Below are 15,303 nucleotides of genomic sequence, written 5' to 3'. Positions count from 1 at the left end.
CTTATAATTTTCGGGATTTTAGATTTCCCGAAAATCGCGAAACACCGGGTCGCGATTCTTTACCAAATCCCGAACCCCGGGATTTTTAAAAATTAGTCCTGATTAGCATCTCTAGTGGCAAGGGTATATATAAGTTTGTAATTTCCACATTTTTCATTTGCTACCCCATAAAGTATATATATTCTGGATCGTTATAGATAGCGGAATCGATATAGCCATGTCCGTCTGTGTGTTGAAATCAACTTTCAAATAACTTACATACACGATTCATACATCAATATCTCCGAAATTCTTCCGGCTCGGTCGCTATTTAAAATCGAGAAAATCGGTCCACAAATGGCTGAGATATAAGGAAAAAACTAGGACAACCTCGATTTTTGAACTATTTCTGGATTACTAAGTCATTAATATAGACAATATGGATATCTAATGATATATATTTCATTCCAACTTACGATATAAGACTATGGTCTTATATAGTAAGTTGGACATACAATGAGCCAAAATCGGAAAAAAAAATTTTTAACCCGAATTTTTTTTTCATCAAAAAATTTTTTTTGTCATAAATTCTTTTTCCAAAAAAAAATTAATTAAAGAAATTTAAAAAAAAAAATTTTTTTAAAAAAAAATAAACAATTTGGAAAAATAAAAATTTTTAAAAAAAATTTAAAACATTAAACAAAAATTTTGATTTTGTTTAAATAAAAATATTTAAAAAAAATATATTTTTAAGTATAATTTGGTGAAGGGTATATAAGATTCGGCACAGCCGAATATAGCTCTCTTACTTGTTTTGCTGTTAAATTCGTTTATGTTTTAAAACCAATAATAATACTACACGAAATTAGTATTATTTTTAAAAACAAACAAACAGATTCAAATTTATAAACATTTTTTGTTTAACAAAAATTCGCTTTGATTTATTTGTCAGCTGTTTTTGATATTTTTCTCTGACAGCCAATTTGCCTTCAAGTGCAGGCACAATGTCAAACTACATATAAAAAAAATATAACCAATTCGCTCGGTATTCTGAATTCGGCGATGACACTACCTAATAATTAATATAACTTGATAATTAATAATTTCAAAATTTCATACAAAAACTCGATTTTCGATTTTTCCAATTTTCCGGAAGTATTTTCCTTCTCGAAAATACGAACAATTGACAACAAATTTTACAGAAATCGGCCCAGCCTTTCTCATTTTATGAATTACTACATTTTTTACACCATTTTTATATATCGCTCATTTGCTGCAACAACGTCATAATTCCAAAAAAGTCGTTTCGAGAAAAACGACTTTGAATGTTTTATGACATTTTACTATTTCCTAAATAAATTTTCAACAAATCATGCGATTTCGGAAATAAAACCTGATTTAAATAGTAGATATTAATATCTTTCTAATTTGTATTTAACCCAAATTTTTATTTGTCAAATATACGAGAAAACATGAATTTTCATTTTGACGTTTACAACAAAATAAACACTCTTATACAAAAAATAATTGACTTTTTTTAAAACCGATAAAACTATATGAAAGACTAAAGAACGGCGCATATCTTGTATTACTCAGTTCAAAACACCCGGATTTTCAGTTATGACGTTGTTGCAGCAAATGAGCGATATATATACAGTGAGTGTCACTCAAAATCGTACAACATATTTTTTTTTAAATATTATGAAATTATACAGGCAATAATAGGTGATTATATAAAAAATTAAAAGTAATTTTATTAATTGGAACAAAAAATATGTATTTCAACAAAAAAGTTAACAAAACCTCAATTCGTTAAAAAAATATTGATGAAAATTAAAGAACATCACAAAATTCATATTTCACTTAAATTCGTACAATTATATTAAATTATAATTAAAACTTTAAAAATGAAAAAAAATGTTAATATTAAATAATCCTAATACTTTGTAGGGTATCATTTGCAATTTTTTAGTGCCTTTACGATTTTAAATGAAGCGTTGATATTCTGGGCACTGACAGTCTTACCCAATTTTTTTTATTTGTGGATAAGGGCAAGGCGTATTAATAAGGTGAGTGCATAAAATCAGCTGTTTCATAATTCGCTGTGGTTTTATGTTCACTATATGTCAAACTTTGTTTATGTTTACATTTGTTATTGTAAATAACATAGTAATATTTTAATTCGCCTTGATTTTGACATTTACCGTACATTTTAACAAAAACAAATTGCCTGTTGTTTTTGCATTGTTGTATTTGTTGCCGGGACGCACTCACCTTGTTAATACGCCTTGGATAAGGGCAATTAAAATTATACCCAATTTTCTGATAGGTAATAGCACACACAATATAAAAATAGCATTTTAAAATATTTCCAAAACATCAACTTTCTAAAACTAATGAATAAAATTTGACTACGATGGTGTACGATTTTAAGTTACATTCACTGTATAGATAATTTATTGTTAAATTTTCAAACACTCACAATTTATCACACTTGTAACGGAAATGTCTAAAAATTTAGTGTAGTGGAAAATGTAAACAAAAAACACTTTGACAGTTGCTAGAACCAAACGAGCGATTGACGGACTCCACCTACTATAATTTCGCCTTGGCGCACGTCAAACATTGTCAACAATGCGATTTGTAGAAGGTGACCTCAGAAGAACAGCTGATTATTTTGTATTCCTTTCTTTGGATAATTCAACTGTCAATTCACTTGTGTTTGTTGTGTTGAAAAATACAACAAACCTAAAATCAAAAATCAACAGGGAGCTTTGACTGTTAAATTGTCATTTAACCAAAGCAAAGTAACTGTTGTTTTTGTAATTGTTGAAGTTTTTCGTCACCTTCTATAAATTCGCATTGGTCCAGTTAAAATAATCAATTTCTCTATCAACAAACTGTCTCTTTTAACATTTGTTTGCTCTCTCGTTTTAAGTGTTAAAAGTGAACGAAAGGAATCCTGTAAAATATACAATTTGTACTAATTATGGACTCCTGCTTATTGTGCTTAGAATTTAATAAAGGATTACAAAATTCCATAGAAACAAACTCCACACGATGGCAAGAACTCAACATTACAAAACTGCTAGAGAAACATTTCTGGCCATTGGTAAGTTGATTGATTCCTTCAATACACTTTGAAATATTTAATATTACCTATTATTATATCCTTTAACAAAATATAGAACACCATGCAACCCAGATCTTGGATGTGTTTGTCTTGCTGGCAAAAGCTAGACGATTTTAACAAATTCTACTTGGGTATAGAAGAGGCTCATTTTAATTTAGGAAAAATTAAAGTTGAAGAAAATCTATTGCTGTCCAAAGAGGAAATATCAAGTCAAGAAAGTGAAAACTTTGCATATTGTTGTCTCGAGCCGGAAATACTTATGGATCAGAATGAACTAGGGGACTTAATAGTTGACAAAGAATCCAGCCTAAAGCGGAATAGGAAAAAACCAAGTTTAGATGAAAATAGTATCTTGAAAAAGGATCCTTTAGCAAAAGTCACAAAGCCCAGAAATGTAAAAAAATTAAAAACAATGACTTCAACAGAAACTAATTTACCGGAACAGAACGAAGATGAACCAAACATTAAATCAGAACCAGATGATTTTTCAAATAGCGATTGCTCTGATAGTATGAATGATGATGATGAAGATAGCGATGATGAAGTATATAAAAATTCCTCCGATAGAGTAAAAAAAAATATATTTCATAAAAAGGAAAATGATCAATTTATAGTTGAACATTTTAAACAAATGTCCTGTGATCTATGTGAGGTTCCATTTGAAAACTTCTCCGCCATGCGAAAACACTTTGCAACAATGCACGATCAAAAAGGCTATCTTGTTTGTTGCAACAGAAAATTCTATCAACGCACTCGTTTAGTTGAGCACCTGCAACTCCACTTAAATCCTGATCAATTTAAGTGTAATGAATGTGGAAAAGTTCTGTCTTGTCCAAGAAATTATAAAAATCACATGCTGCGTTTACATCGGCCAAGCGACGTGAATTTAAAACATTTCTGTGAGATCTGTGACAAGTCTTTTACCCAAGAATCCTTATTGCGCAAGCATAAATTAAAACATTTGCCCGAAGAAGAGAAAAAGTTCCCCTGTGCAGAATGTGGAAAATTGTAAGTGATAAATAAAGCAATTCCTGCTAATTATGAAATTTTCTAATAACTTATAACTATTTTAGTTACGCCAGTTCCTACCTCTTAAATCATCACACAAAAGCAGTTCATTTAAAAAAATTCGTTAAAATCTGTTTCATTTGCGGTAAAGCTATAAGTACAACGGCCGAGTACAAAATACATATGGACAAACATGAGGGCATACCACAGCCGATCATAAGTTGTGATGTATGTGGTTTACGTTTGACCAGCGACAGGGGTCTAAAGCGGCACAAAGAAAACCAACATCCGGTGGGTGGCAAACAAGAACATCATTGTCCTATATGTCCCAAAATTTCACCCACTCTTAAGGCTCTGCGCAAACATATCAATACAATGCATAAAAAGGGTATCGAACACAAGTGCACCATATGTGGAAAGGCTTTTAAAAGGGCTGAAGTTCTGAGGGTGAGTGAATTTAGATATGTAATTAATGTAGATTTTTAAAACCTTAAAATATATCTTTGCAGGAGCATATGGCTTCACATACCGGCACTCCTCTATATACATGTCCCTGGTGCCCGAAGACGTTTAATTCAAATGGTAATATGCATGCTCATCGCAAAAAAGTACATCCTAAAGAATGGGAGGAATCCAAACTTCAAAAATATTCGGGTACCTCTCAGCTGAATTGAACGATTATTCTGGAAACGTTTATTAAATTGCTCACTTATTTGTGAAATGGATACTAAAGCACTGAACTCTTCCATATTAAGTGTGCAATAAATATTTAAGATGATATTTTATTATTAATTTAATATTTGTCTATTATAAGTTTGTAAAACTGTTTTAAGTTTTTATGATTCATCGAAGATGTTAATATCTTGTAATATTTTTATTTTGTTTTTAAAATCATTAAATTAATTAAAAATCGACACCGAAAATGCTAAACTATTAAAAGCTGAAATAGTATTGAAATAAATTTTAAATTTTTGAAACAAATTCTTGAGAGAAATTATTGGTAATATTTGAAATTAGGGAAGTGCTCGAAATGCTAGTCCAAGGACTATATAATGAAGACACAATAGTGGAATATATAAAATAATTTTAAGTTGTAAATAATATTAGGTTTTTTTTAAGATCCATTTTCACGAGGTCAAGTTATTTTTTAACTTAAATAAATTAAAAATCTATACAAACTGAAAATAAATTTTAAATTTTTGAAACCAACTCTTGAGAGCATTATTGGTAATTTTTAAAATTAGTGAATGGTTTAGGATTCATTATTATATCGAAATGGTAGACCAAGGACTACCTATTGAAGATATAATAGTGGGATATCTAAAATAGTATGATGACTGAAATCTTAGTAACCAATGAAGTGTTCGGAGAATACACTATATAGAAACGATAGATCTAGGCATAGAGAAATGTATAAAGTCTTCTGTAGAAGACCTAACTCAGTTGTCAGAAACCGAAGTGTTGAGAATGGATTAGTTACAAAAACTATGTGAAAACAAAAACAACATTCGTAGTGTGATTATTTTGAGTAATTTGTATACGCTTCACCATAGAGTTACATAAAGACGAGACGTTATTGTCAAAAACCTAAGTTTTTAAATAAAAAGCCATACTCTCATATAGCTCACATAGGTGATGTCAAAAACCTAACTCACTTATTTGTGAAATGGGCACTAAAACACAATTATGCATCTGATCTCTTCTATATTAAGTCTGATATCAAAAACCCAACAAATGTATTTTTTTGTATCAAACATGATTTTTTTTGACAAAACGGAGAGTGTCGTCTCTATGTATAATTCACTCTGACCGTTACCATGAGTGGTAAGGGGATATATACATAAGTTTGTCATGCCGTTTGTAATTTCCACATTTTTCAATTGCGGCCCCATAAAGTATTCTGGATCGATATGGATAGCGGAGTCGATATAGCCACGTCCATCTGTCTGTTGAAATCAACTTTCCGAATCCCTAAATAACTTACATATATGATTGATACATCAATATATTCGTTATGGTCCAACTTAGTTTGCTATTTAAAATCGAGAAAATCGGCCCACAGATTGCTCAGATATAATAAAAAAAAGCGATAATCTCGATTTTTATACCCTTAACCATGAGTGGCAAGGGTATATATAAGTTTGTCATTCCGTTTGTAATTTCTACATTTTTCGTTTGCGACCCACAAAGTATATATATTCTGGATCGTTATAGATAGCGAAGTCGATATAGCCATGTCCGTCTATCCGTCTGTATGTTGAAATCAACTTTCCGTAGCCCCCAAATTACTTCATACATCAATATATCGAGAATTCTTCCAGCTCGGTTGCTATATAACGAAAAAAACCGGGACAACCTCGATTTTTGGCACATTTTTGATCTATATCTGGATTACTAAGTCATTAATATAGACAATATGGATATCTAATGATAGATATTTCAAAGTCCATTGCAACGATTTATATAAGGCTATAGTAAGTTGGACCTACAATGGGTAAAAATCGGAAAAAATATTTTTTAATCCGAATTTTCATAAAAAAAATTGTTTGTCATATGGTTTTTCTCAGTGTCTGCTAGGGCGGAGAATGTTAAAATATATATAATCCACTCCTAACTCATTTTAAAATAATGACAGCCAGTTCTACGCACCGGAATTACCAGAGTTAACTCGGCCAAGGGCTGTCAACTCAGCTGCTGCTATGATGGTAAATCGATTACGATTATAGTAGAAAATCGATTTTCAGGGTCTAAAAACGATTATTTCGTGATCGATTATATACTCCGATTTTTATGCTGAAATCGATTTTTGATAACGATTAATCGAAATAGAAATAAAATTCCGGAATTTCTAGTATTGTCTACGTTTTTTGCTTTCATTAAAATTTGCATATCAATCTTCAGCTGAGATCGGAAAATATTCACGGAAGACCTCATTTTTTAATGCGAAATTTTGTCAAACTTAAGAAATTTTTATAAAAAGTGCTACGAAATTTTTTCCATAAAATTGTTGTCAAATGTTTGCCGTTACGGTTTATAAAATGAGCACCTCAACATAAAGGAGTTATAATACTCTTCCAAAATATGATTTTAATCCGTAATTATAGCGTATATGGGTCATTTGTTATAGTTCCCAAAAATGCAGGTCGATTATTAAAACATCGATTATTGGGTTCGATTAATCGACTGTAAAAATCGAAATGAAAATGGTTGATCGAAAAGTCGAAAATAGATTATTAGCTTTTCATAACATTCACTAGCTGCTACAACCATAACAACATAACTATCCTCTGATAGGAGTATTTATAAATTACGGATATAAGCAGCACTATTTTCACGATATCTCGCAATGTAGTATAGAGTACACCATAACCAAGTACTCAACACCTTTTCAACACTATATAAATTGTTATTGTTTACAATTTGTCAGTATGTAAAAGCTTTATTTTAATACTTTTAATAAAAACATAAACAAATCATTCCTTCGAAACAAGGGGCATGGAGCAATTCCAAAGAAAGGATCAAAATAACCGATATAATGGATTCCTGTTTATTGTGTTTAGAATTAAATAAAGATTTTGTAGATTACATAGAGGCAAATACATTGCGATGGCAAACACTTAACATAACAAAAGTCCTAGAGCAGCATTTCTGGCCACTGGTAAGTTGTAACAATAAATCTCCAAAACCTACCTTTATAATATCTAAAGCAACTTTAGAGTACCATTCATCCGAGTTCATGGATGTGTTTATCTTGCTGGAAAGAGTTGGAGGACTTTCACAAATTCTACTTGCGCATAGAAGAGGCTCATATAAACTTTGGAAAAATAAAAGTTGAGAAGGTGTTTAAAGATGAAATACCCTGTAAAGAAAATGAAAATTTTACTTATTGTTTTCTCGAGCCGGAAATTATAATAGATCAGAATGCTGTTCAAGATTTTATAGACGACAAGGAATTAGCTATAAAACCTAATAAGGATAATAATGATTTAGCTGAAAATAATTTGTTAAACAATGATCCATTAGAAAAAACTAAATTTACCAAAACAAGAAACGCTAAAAAATCAGAAACAAAATTACAGGAACAGAATGTCCGAGAAAAACCTAAAGTTAATTTAGAACCAGGCGATTCTTCTGATAATGATGATTCTGATAGTGTAAGTGATTATGAAAAGGCCTATGATAGCCAACAATCTGATAGAAATGTCTCAGATAGTGTTAAAAACAAAGACCGCACAAATCGCAAAGAAACCGATACATTTATAGCAGAACATTTTGAACAAATGCTGTGCGACCTTTGTGACCTACCATTTGAAAATTTTAGCGCCATGCGGAAACACTTTTCAACAGTGCATGATCGAAAGGGTTATCTTGTTTGTTGCACCAGAAAATTCTACCAACGCAATCATTTAGCTGATCACCTACATTGTCACTTGAATCCAGATCACTTTAAATGTTCCCAATGCGGCAAGGTCCTGTCCGATCGAAAGAATTTTAAAAGTCATATGTTGCGTGTTCATAGACCAAACGATGTTGTTTTGAAACATTCTTGCGATATCTGTGGTAAATCTTTTACACAAGGCTATGTATTGCGCACCCATAAATTAACGCATTTGCCCAAAGAAGAAAAAAAGTTTCCCTGTACAGAATGTGGTAAATTGTAAGTTACCAATACTTTTAATTTGTGTAATAATTTCTCAACATTAAACTACATGTTTTAGTTACGGCAATTCCTACTTATTGAAAATACACACGGAAGTAGTACACCTAAAGAAACAGGCTAAAGTCTGTTATATTTGTGGCAAAACATTAGGCACTAGCACTGAATATAAAGCTCACATGAACAAACATGAAGGCATTCCTGCTCCCCTTATCAATTGTGATGTGTGTGGTTTACGTCTGACCAGTGAAAGAAGTCTTAAGCTGCATAAAGAATCTCAGCATCCGGTGGGAGGCAAACAACAACATCCCTGCCCTGTATGCCACAAAATATCACCTACAGCAAGGGCACTTAAAAAACATGTAAATACAATGCATGAAAAAGGCTACGATCACAAATGCAGCATGTGTGAAAAGGCATTTAGGAGGGCAGAAGCTCTTAAGGTATTTTGAAACAATTCGTGTTTTTTTAAAATCCAGATTTTTTGGCTAAATGTAGACCATTTATCGAAATAAACTAAAATCTGGGCTTATAAAAAAACACGAGTTAGGACCTTTCTATATTAAGGTAACGTATGTATTTATATAATTTCATAATAATTCATTCTCCATTTTAGGAACATATTGCTTCACAACATACAGGCACAACGTTGTATACATGTCCCTGGTGCCCAAAGACGTTCAATTCGAATGGCAATATGCATGCTCATCGTAAAAATTTTCATCCTAAAGAATCCTTAGAGTTAAAACTACAAAGATATTCACAAAATATACAAATAGAAAAAAGTTAATTTAAAATTTATATGTTTCGAATCTTACATACCCCTCCCAATGGGGAAGAACTAGAGGCGCAACTGATAGTAAAAATAATTACACAACAACAACAAAATACATTAATTTACATGTATTTTGTTGTTACAAGACTTTTTTTAGGCGTTGATTTGTTTTTTTTTTAAATAAATCCATTACTTTATATAGAACTTGTGAACCTATTTGGCTAATTCTTTTTTTTTAAATAATTAAAAAAGCTTATAACGTATATACCATAAATAAATACACATAGATCGGAAACTCTCCTGTCAAAGACCTAACTCAGTTGTCAAAAATCTTAATGGTGAGAATGTATTTGTAAAAAACTCAAATATCTACGAAAATATAATAGCTATAGTCCTCAAATTTTACATGAGAAATTCCACCGATTGTATAAATATTTCAGGAAAAAATGGGAGTAGTAAAAATATTAATATTTAGGACAAGAATGAGCGGACAATCAACAGTGGGCGTGGCACCTTTCATACAAACTAAATACTAAAATTCCTATCTATCTGTATAATTCATCTCCTTAATACAATAGTGTATAATTTTTTTGCCATTTCGAAATAATTGAGTTTAAAATTTTTGTGTTAGTAGACATCTAGAACAAAAGTAATATTTCAATTGATCTTTTGACCCATTTTGGGGAAGTATATGAACACATATAGAATCAGTTATGTAGATTCTTATTATGCTATAAAAAATAATGATGAATATGCTTATACACTATTGTTTTATTGAGAGGACGAATTGTAACGTGTAAAGCCCTGTTCGCCCACTATTGCAAACTAGCAATAGTGGGCGTGGCACCTCCCATAGATATTATAAATTAAATATAGAGGAAGCTATCAAGAAGATTCTATAGCAGCTATCAACATTGATAAACTTATTATGTAAAAAACAAGTAAGAGTGCTATATTCGGCTATGCCGAATCTTATATACCCTTCACCTTTGTTGTGGATGCATTATTATTTTTTATAATTAGTATATATGTATGTACATTGCCCACTTTCAGCGTACAGCATCCTAAATTTATCAAGAACACAAAAAACAACAACAACGCCAAACGAAACAGAACACCAAAAGAAAAAACAAAAACAAAATACGCAAGGCAATGAAACCAACACACATCCAAACATACGTTTAATTGTATAAAAAACAACAACAACGCCAAAAGAAACAAAACACAAAAGAAAAACAAAATACGCAAAGCATGCACATTCAAACATACGATTTGTTGATTTTTTGTCAAAAAATCCAACACACAACCAAACATACGTTTAATTGTATAAAAAGAACAACAACGCCAAAAGAAACAAAACACAAAAAAAAACAAAATACGCAAAGCTTGCACATCCACACAACCAAACAAACGGTTAGTTGTATAAAAAACAACAACAACGCCAAAAGAAACAAAACACAAAAAAAAACAAAATACGCATAGCTTGCACATCCAACCATACGTTTTGTTGTTTTTTTGTCAAAGCATGCAATACATTGTGTTTTTTGATGAAATTTTCAGAGGTTGTCTCGGATTTTTGCTCATATCTCCGTTATTTATGGACGGATTTTGCTGATTTTAAATAGCAAAATTCTCGAAAGTATGTCTGACAGAATTGTTGAAGATTTGGATCCCGGAGATATCTGGGGCCTTCAGAAAATTGATTTCAACAGACAGACAGACAGACGGACAGACAGACAGACAGACAGACGGACATGGCTTAATCGACTCCGCTATCTATAAGGATCCAGAATATATATACTTTATAGGGTCGGAAATGAAAAATGTAGAAATTACAAACGGAATGACAAACTTATATATACCCTTCTCACGAAGCTGAAGGGTATAATAAATATTTTGTTAATAAGCATAGAATATGTACATTAGGGTGGGTCTTTTATCCAATGATATTTCAATATAATTTTTTTTTCATATTTTTTTTATTGGATAAAAGACGAAATGCGCAAGATAGGATTTGATATTAGACCAATGGTTTCTTGAGGAAACTTTCTTAGAATTTGCCATAGATTGCGTTTCTGCTATACGATTTTTTACTTTGTGATCCTCCATAAAAATCTACCCGGCCTAATGTACATACATATGTAGGTAGATGTTGAAATATAAAAACAAGCTTTGACAGCTGCTAGAACCAAACAAGCAAAAAAAAAATTAATCAGCTGTTTGACTGACTCCACCTTATATAAATTCACCTTGGTTGTTGTTTTCAATAACAACAACATTCGATTGAAATAGTCCTGGTGCACTTAGTTGATTTAAACAATTGTTATTTTGTTGCAGTTTGGAATATGGAATCTTGTTTACTGTGTCTGGAGATAAATAAAGACTTAGTGGACTGCATAAAAGTGAATTCAACAAAATGGCTGGAAGAGAACATAACGGACGTGTTAGAGAACCACTTTTGGCAACTGGTAAAGATAACATAAATTTTAATACCTCATATGTACATCTCATATGATAAATTCTTTCTGATTTAAAGAATACTTTAGAAACTACTTCCTCATGGCTATGTTTTTATTGCTGGCAGGAATTGGACAGCTTTCATAAATTCTATAAACGCATAGAGGAGGCTCACCAACATTTTGGAAAACAAATTAAAGTTGAGAACGTTAAACAATCTGGTGGAGAATGCCAAGAGAGCAACGTGAATAAATTCAAAGACAGTGGAATTGAGCAAGAGAAAGATAGTAGTGTTCAGTGTTATATAGAACCAGAAATTCTTATAGACGAACCTTTACTGCAAGAAAACTTGGTTGACGAACAATCAACTATAATTAAAGAAGAACCTGGTAATGAACTTTTAGCAGTTGAACCTATACAAGGAACATGTAAGCTTGTTCCTAATATTTGCAAAAAAGATCCCTTGGAAACTATTAAAAAATCCAAAAGTACAAAGTGTAGAACTGCTAAAAGTGTTCAACGAAATCATTCTCAAAAAACACAAAGCTCCGAACAATTCCGGAAATTAAAAACACCTGATAATGCCAATGAGCATTCAAATGACAGCCAAAACTCTGATTCATCTAGCGATAGCAGTTACACACCAGCTACAGATAGCCAGGAAATAGCACAAAAATCCTATTACAAACATCGCACAAATCGCAAAGAAAACGATAAATTTATAACAAAACATTTTAAGCAAATGTTGTGTGAACTTTGTCAAGTTCCTTTTGAAAACTTTTTCGCCATTCAGAAACACTTTTCAGAGACTCACCAACAACGAGGCTACGTGGTATGCTGTAAACGCAAATTCTTCGATCGAACGCGTTTAGTTGATCATTTGCATTGTCACTTAAATCCGGATCACTTCAAATGTGCTGAATGTGGCAAAGTCATGTCGGACCGTTTACGTTTAGAAAATCACGTGATGCGAGTACATCGGGCTAATGAAGTTGTCCGGAAGCATTGTTGTGATATATGCGGCAAATCGTTTACAGATGCTCATAGTTTACGTGTTCATAAATTAACTCATTTGTCGGAAGAGGAAAAAAAGTTTCCCTGCCAGGAATGCGGCAAATTGTAAGTGTTAATTCTTATTCACTTTCCATATTTAATGGCAAAGTATTGCAGTTGTTATTAATTCAAAAAAATTCATTGAGGTGCTAAGGAATTAGTTATGAATATATGTATTCCTAATGAATGGTTCAATGGAATTTATTATTTTATGTTGTTTATGTATTTTATAGTTATGGCAGTTCTTACCTCTTGAAACAACACATACAAGCGGTTCATTTAAAAAAATTCGTTAAAATCTGTTACATTTGTGGTAAATCTATCTGCTCAAGTGCCGATTACAAAATACACATGAACAAACACGAAGGCATACCGCAACCAATTATAAGCTGTGATATCTGCGGTTTACGTGTGACTAGAGAAAGAGGACTAAAGCGGCACAAAGAAACCCAACATCCAGTGGGTGGAAAAACAGAACATCCCTGTCCCATATGCCCCAAAATATCACCCACACTTAAGGCTCTACGCAAGCATATCAATACTATGCACGAAAAGGGTTACGATCACAAATGTAACATCTGTGAAAAGGCTTTTAAGAGAGCAGAAGCTTTAAGGGTGAGTGTGAACAGATGAGAAACAAAAATGTTTAGAATGATTTGTTATTGCAGGAACATACGGCCTCACATACCGGAAGTACATTATATACGTGTCCTTGGTGCCCGAAGACGTTTAATTCAAATGGTAATATGCATGCTCATCGCAAAAAAGTACATCCTAAAGAATGGGAGGAAGCTAAACTTCAAAAATATTCGGGGAACTTGCCAGAGGAATTGAAAGTAAAGATTGCAAACAATAATGTAGATGAAAATTGTTAAATAAACTGGAAAGAAAACAGATATAGTATATTTATACATAGTATGTATGTATGTTTCCTTGAATTTGTTTATAACATCTAGAAATTTTAATTTCCGGTCCTATTTCAAAATAATTGAAAGGAATGAACTGTATAAATTCGCTTTGCTCCATATAAACTAAAATTGTAATCGACGAATTTGCAGAAATTTGCCACAACCTGGTTTAAATTTGCCTTGCATGAGATATTGCAAAAAATGAGAACTACAAAAAATCCGAAATTTAGTTATTGGACGATTAAAGGTAAATGGTAAAGGTAAACAAGGAAGATCCGTGATTATTGCAGAAAGAAGTCAAGTGACAGCGCTTGACTATATATTTTTTTTTTGTCATAAATGTTGTAGGTTTCAATAGGTTAGGTTAGGTTTAGAAGGGTGTACACAAAGTGTACTTCCACCCAGAGACCTTGAGGTCCATTGTGATTCCCTTCGATAGAGATAGAAGAAGATAAAGATAATAGCATTAGAATAAGCAAAGAAGGAGTCCAAAAATTCCGTCTGATAAAAAGAAGAAGAAAGAAAGGAAAGATTAGTCTTTTCACGGATTTGGACCTGCCGTAGAACGTCCCTTCAATAAATGTGAATACAAATAAAGGATTTACAAGCTCTAAAATCCTACTTGGTTGGATATGCAGAGTTTTATGGGAATATTTTGCAATGGAAACAGAATGCACTGTAGAACGAGTGTATGATAACGAATAGTTATTTCAGAACAAATATTATTTAAATAAAGAATGAAATGAAATATGTATACATGAATATGTTGTTAAACTCTTTAAAAAGTTAATTTATCATTTAACTTTTACTGTTCCCAATAAAATTAGAATATTTCGTAAGAAATTTATAATAGTGATGGTTTGTTTGTTTCAGAAACCGGTCAAGTGCAAACTTTATATTATTTTTATACCCTTCACCTTCGTAAGAAGGACATACATAAGTTTCCGTTTGTAGTTTCCACAATATAATTTTCCGACCCTATAAATTATATATATTCTGGATCCTTATAGATAGCGGAGTCTATTAAGACATGTCCGTCTGTCTGTTGAAATCAATTTTCTGAAGACCTCAGATATCTTCGGGATCCAAAGCTTCAATAATTCTGTCAGAAATGGTTTCGAGAAGTTTCCTATTTAAAATCAGCAAAATCGGTCCACAAATGGCTGAGATATGAGGAAAAAACCAGGACAACCTAGATTTTTGACTTATTTTTGACATACAGTGGTGGCCAGGAATTTAAGACAAAAATTGTTTGCTAAAATCCACGTGATTGTCAACTATTTTTTCAAATATTTCCACAAATATGTATGAATGAGGACTGTTTTAACACACA

General features: G+C 31.9%; 3 protein-coding genes across 3 annotated transcripts; all 3 read left to right on the top strand.

Annotated features, from left to right (window-relative positions):
* Positions 1-2,931: 2,931 nt before the first annotated feature.
* LOC135960689 (transcription factor grauzone-like) lies at positions 2,932-4,820 on the top strand. Its single transcript, XM_065512050.1, has 4 exons — positions 2,932-3,091; positions 3,168-4,120; positions 4,186-4,567; positions 4,630-4,820. The coding sequence occupies exons 1-4, from the start codon at positions 2,969-2,971 to the stop codon at positions 4,792-4,794; spliced, it is 1,623 nt and encodes a 540-aa protein (XP_065368122.1). The 5' UTR covers positions 2,932-2,968; the 3' UTR covers positions 4,795-4,820.
* Positions 4,821-7,597: 2,777 nt separating this feature from the next.
* Positions 7,598-9,567, top strand: LOC135961382 (transcription factor grauzone-like). The gene is made up of 4 exons (XM_065512882.1): positions 7,598-7,778; positions 7,837-8,777; positions 8,839-9,220; positions 9,394-9,567. Exons 1-4 carry the CDS (start codon positions 7,656-7,658, stop codon positions 9,565-9,567), a joined length of 1,620 nt encoding a protein of 539 aa, XP_065368954.1. The 5' UTR covers positions 7,598-7,655.
* A 2,233-nt stretch (positions 9,568-11,800) lies between these two features.
* Positions 11,801-14,011, top strand: LOC135962105 (transcription factor grauzone-like). The gene is made up of 4 exons (XM_065513847.1): positions 11,801-12,020; positions 12,089-13,128; positions 13,296-13,677; positions 13,731-14,011. Exons 1-4 carry the CDS (start codon positions 11,898-11,900, stop codon positions 13,935-13,937), a joined length of 1,752 nt encoding a protein of 583 aa, XP_065369919.1. The 5' UTR covers positions 11,801-11,897; the 3' UTR covers positions 13,938-14,011.
* The last annotated feature ends 1,292 nt before the right edge of the window (positions 14,012-15,303 follow it).

The sequence above is a fragment of the Calliphora vicina genome, chromosome 5 (genome assembly GCF_958450345.1).
Source record: "Calliphora vicina chromosome 5, idCalVici1.1, whole genome shotgun sequence".
In the NCBI taxonomy this organism is placed as follows: Eukaryota; Metazoa; Arthropoda; class Insecta; order Diptera; family Calliphoridae; genus Calliphora; species Calliphora vicina.
Note: the sequence above shows the minus strand (reverse complement) of the source record. Positions and strands in the feature narration are given on the sequence as shown.

What these genes read in the sequence shown, in the direction of transcription:
- LOC135960689 (XM_065512050.1), top strand. Translation starts at nt 2,969, where the DNA reads ATGGACTCCTGCTTATTGTGCTTAGAATTTAATAAAGGATTACAAAAT. An exon ending in AGAAACATTTCTGGCCATTG is followed by an intron (nt 3,092 to 3,167) that starts GTAAGTTGATTG and finishes AACAAAATATAG; the next exon opens with AACACCATGCAACCCAGATC. An exon ending in TGTGCAGAATGTGGAAAATT is followed by an intron (nt 4,121 to 4,185) that starts GTAAGTGATAAA and finishes TAACTATTTTAG; the next exon opens with TTACGCCAGTTCCTACCTCT.
- LOC135962105 (XM_065513847.1), top strand. Translation starts at nt 11,898, where the DNA reads ATGGAATCTTGTTTACTGTGTCTGGAGATAAATAAAGACTTAGTGGAC. An exon ending in AGAACCACTTTTGGCAACTG is followed by an intron (nt 12,021 to 12,088) that starts GTAAAGATAACA and finishes TCTGATTTAAAG; the next exon opens with AATACTTTAGAAACTACTTC. An exon ending in TGCCAGGAATGCGGCAAATT is followed by an intron (nt 13,129 to 13,295) that starts GTAAGTGTTAAT and finishes TGTATTTTATAG; the next exon opens with TTATGGCAGTTCTTACCTCT.
- LOC135961382 (XM_065512882.1), top strand. Translation starts at nt 7,656, where the DNA reads ATGGATTCCTGTTTATTGTGTTTAGAATTAAATAAAGATTTTGTAGAT. An exon ending in AGCAGCATTTCTGGCCACTG is followed by an intron (nt 7,779 to 7,836) that starts GTAAGTTGTAAC and finishes AAGCAACTTTAG; the next exon opens with AGTACCATTCATCCGAGTTC. An exon ending in TGTACAGAATGTGGTAAATT is followed by an intron (nt 8,778 to 8,838) that starts GTAAGTTACCAA and finishes TACATGTTTTAG; the next exon opens with TTACGGCAATTCCTACTTAT.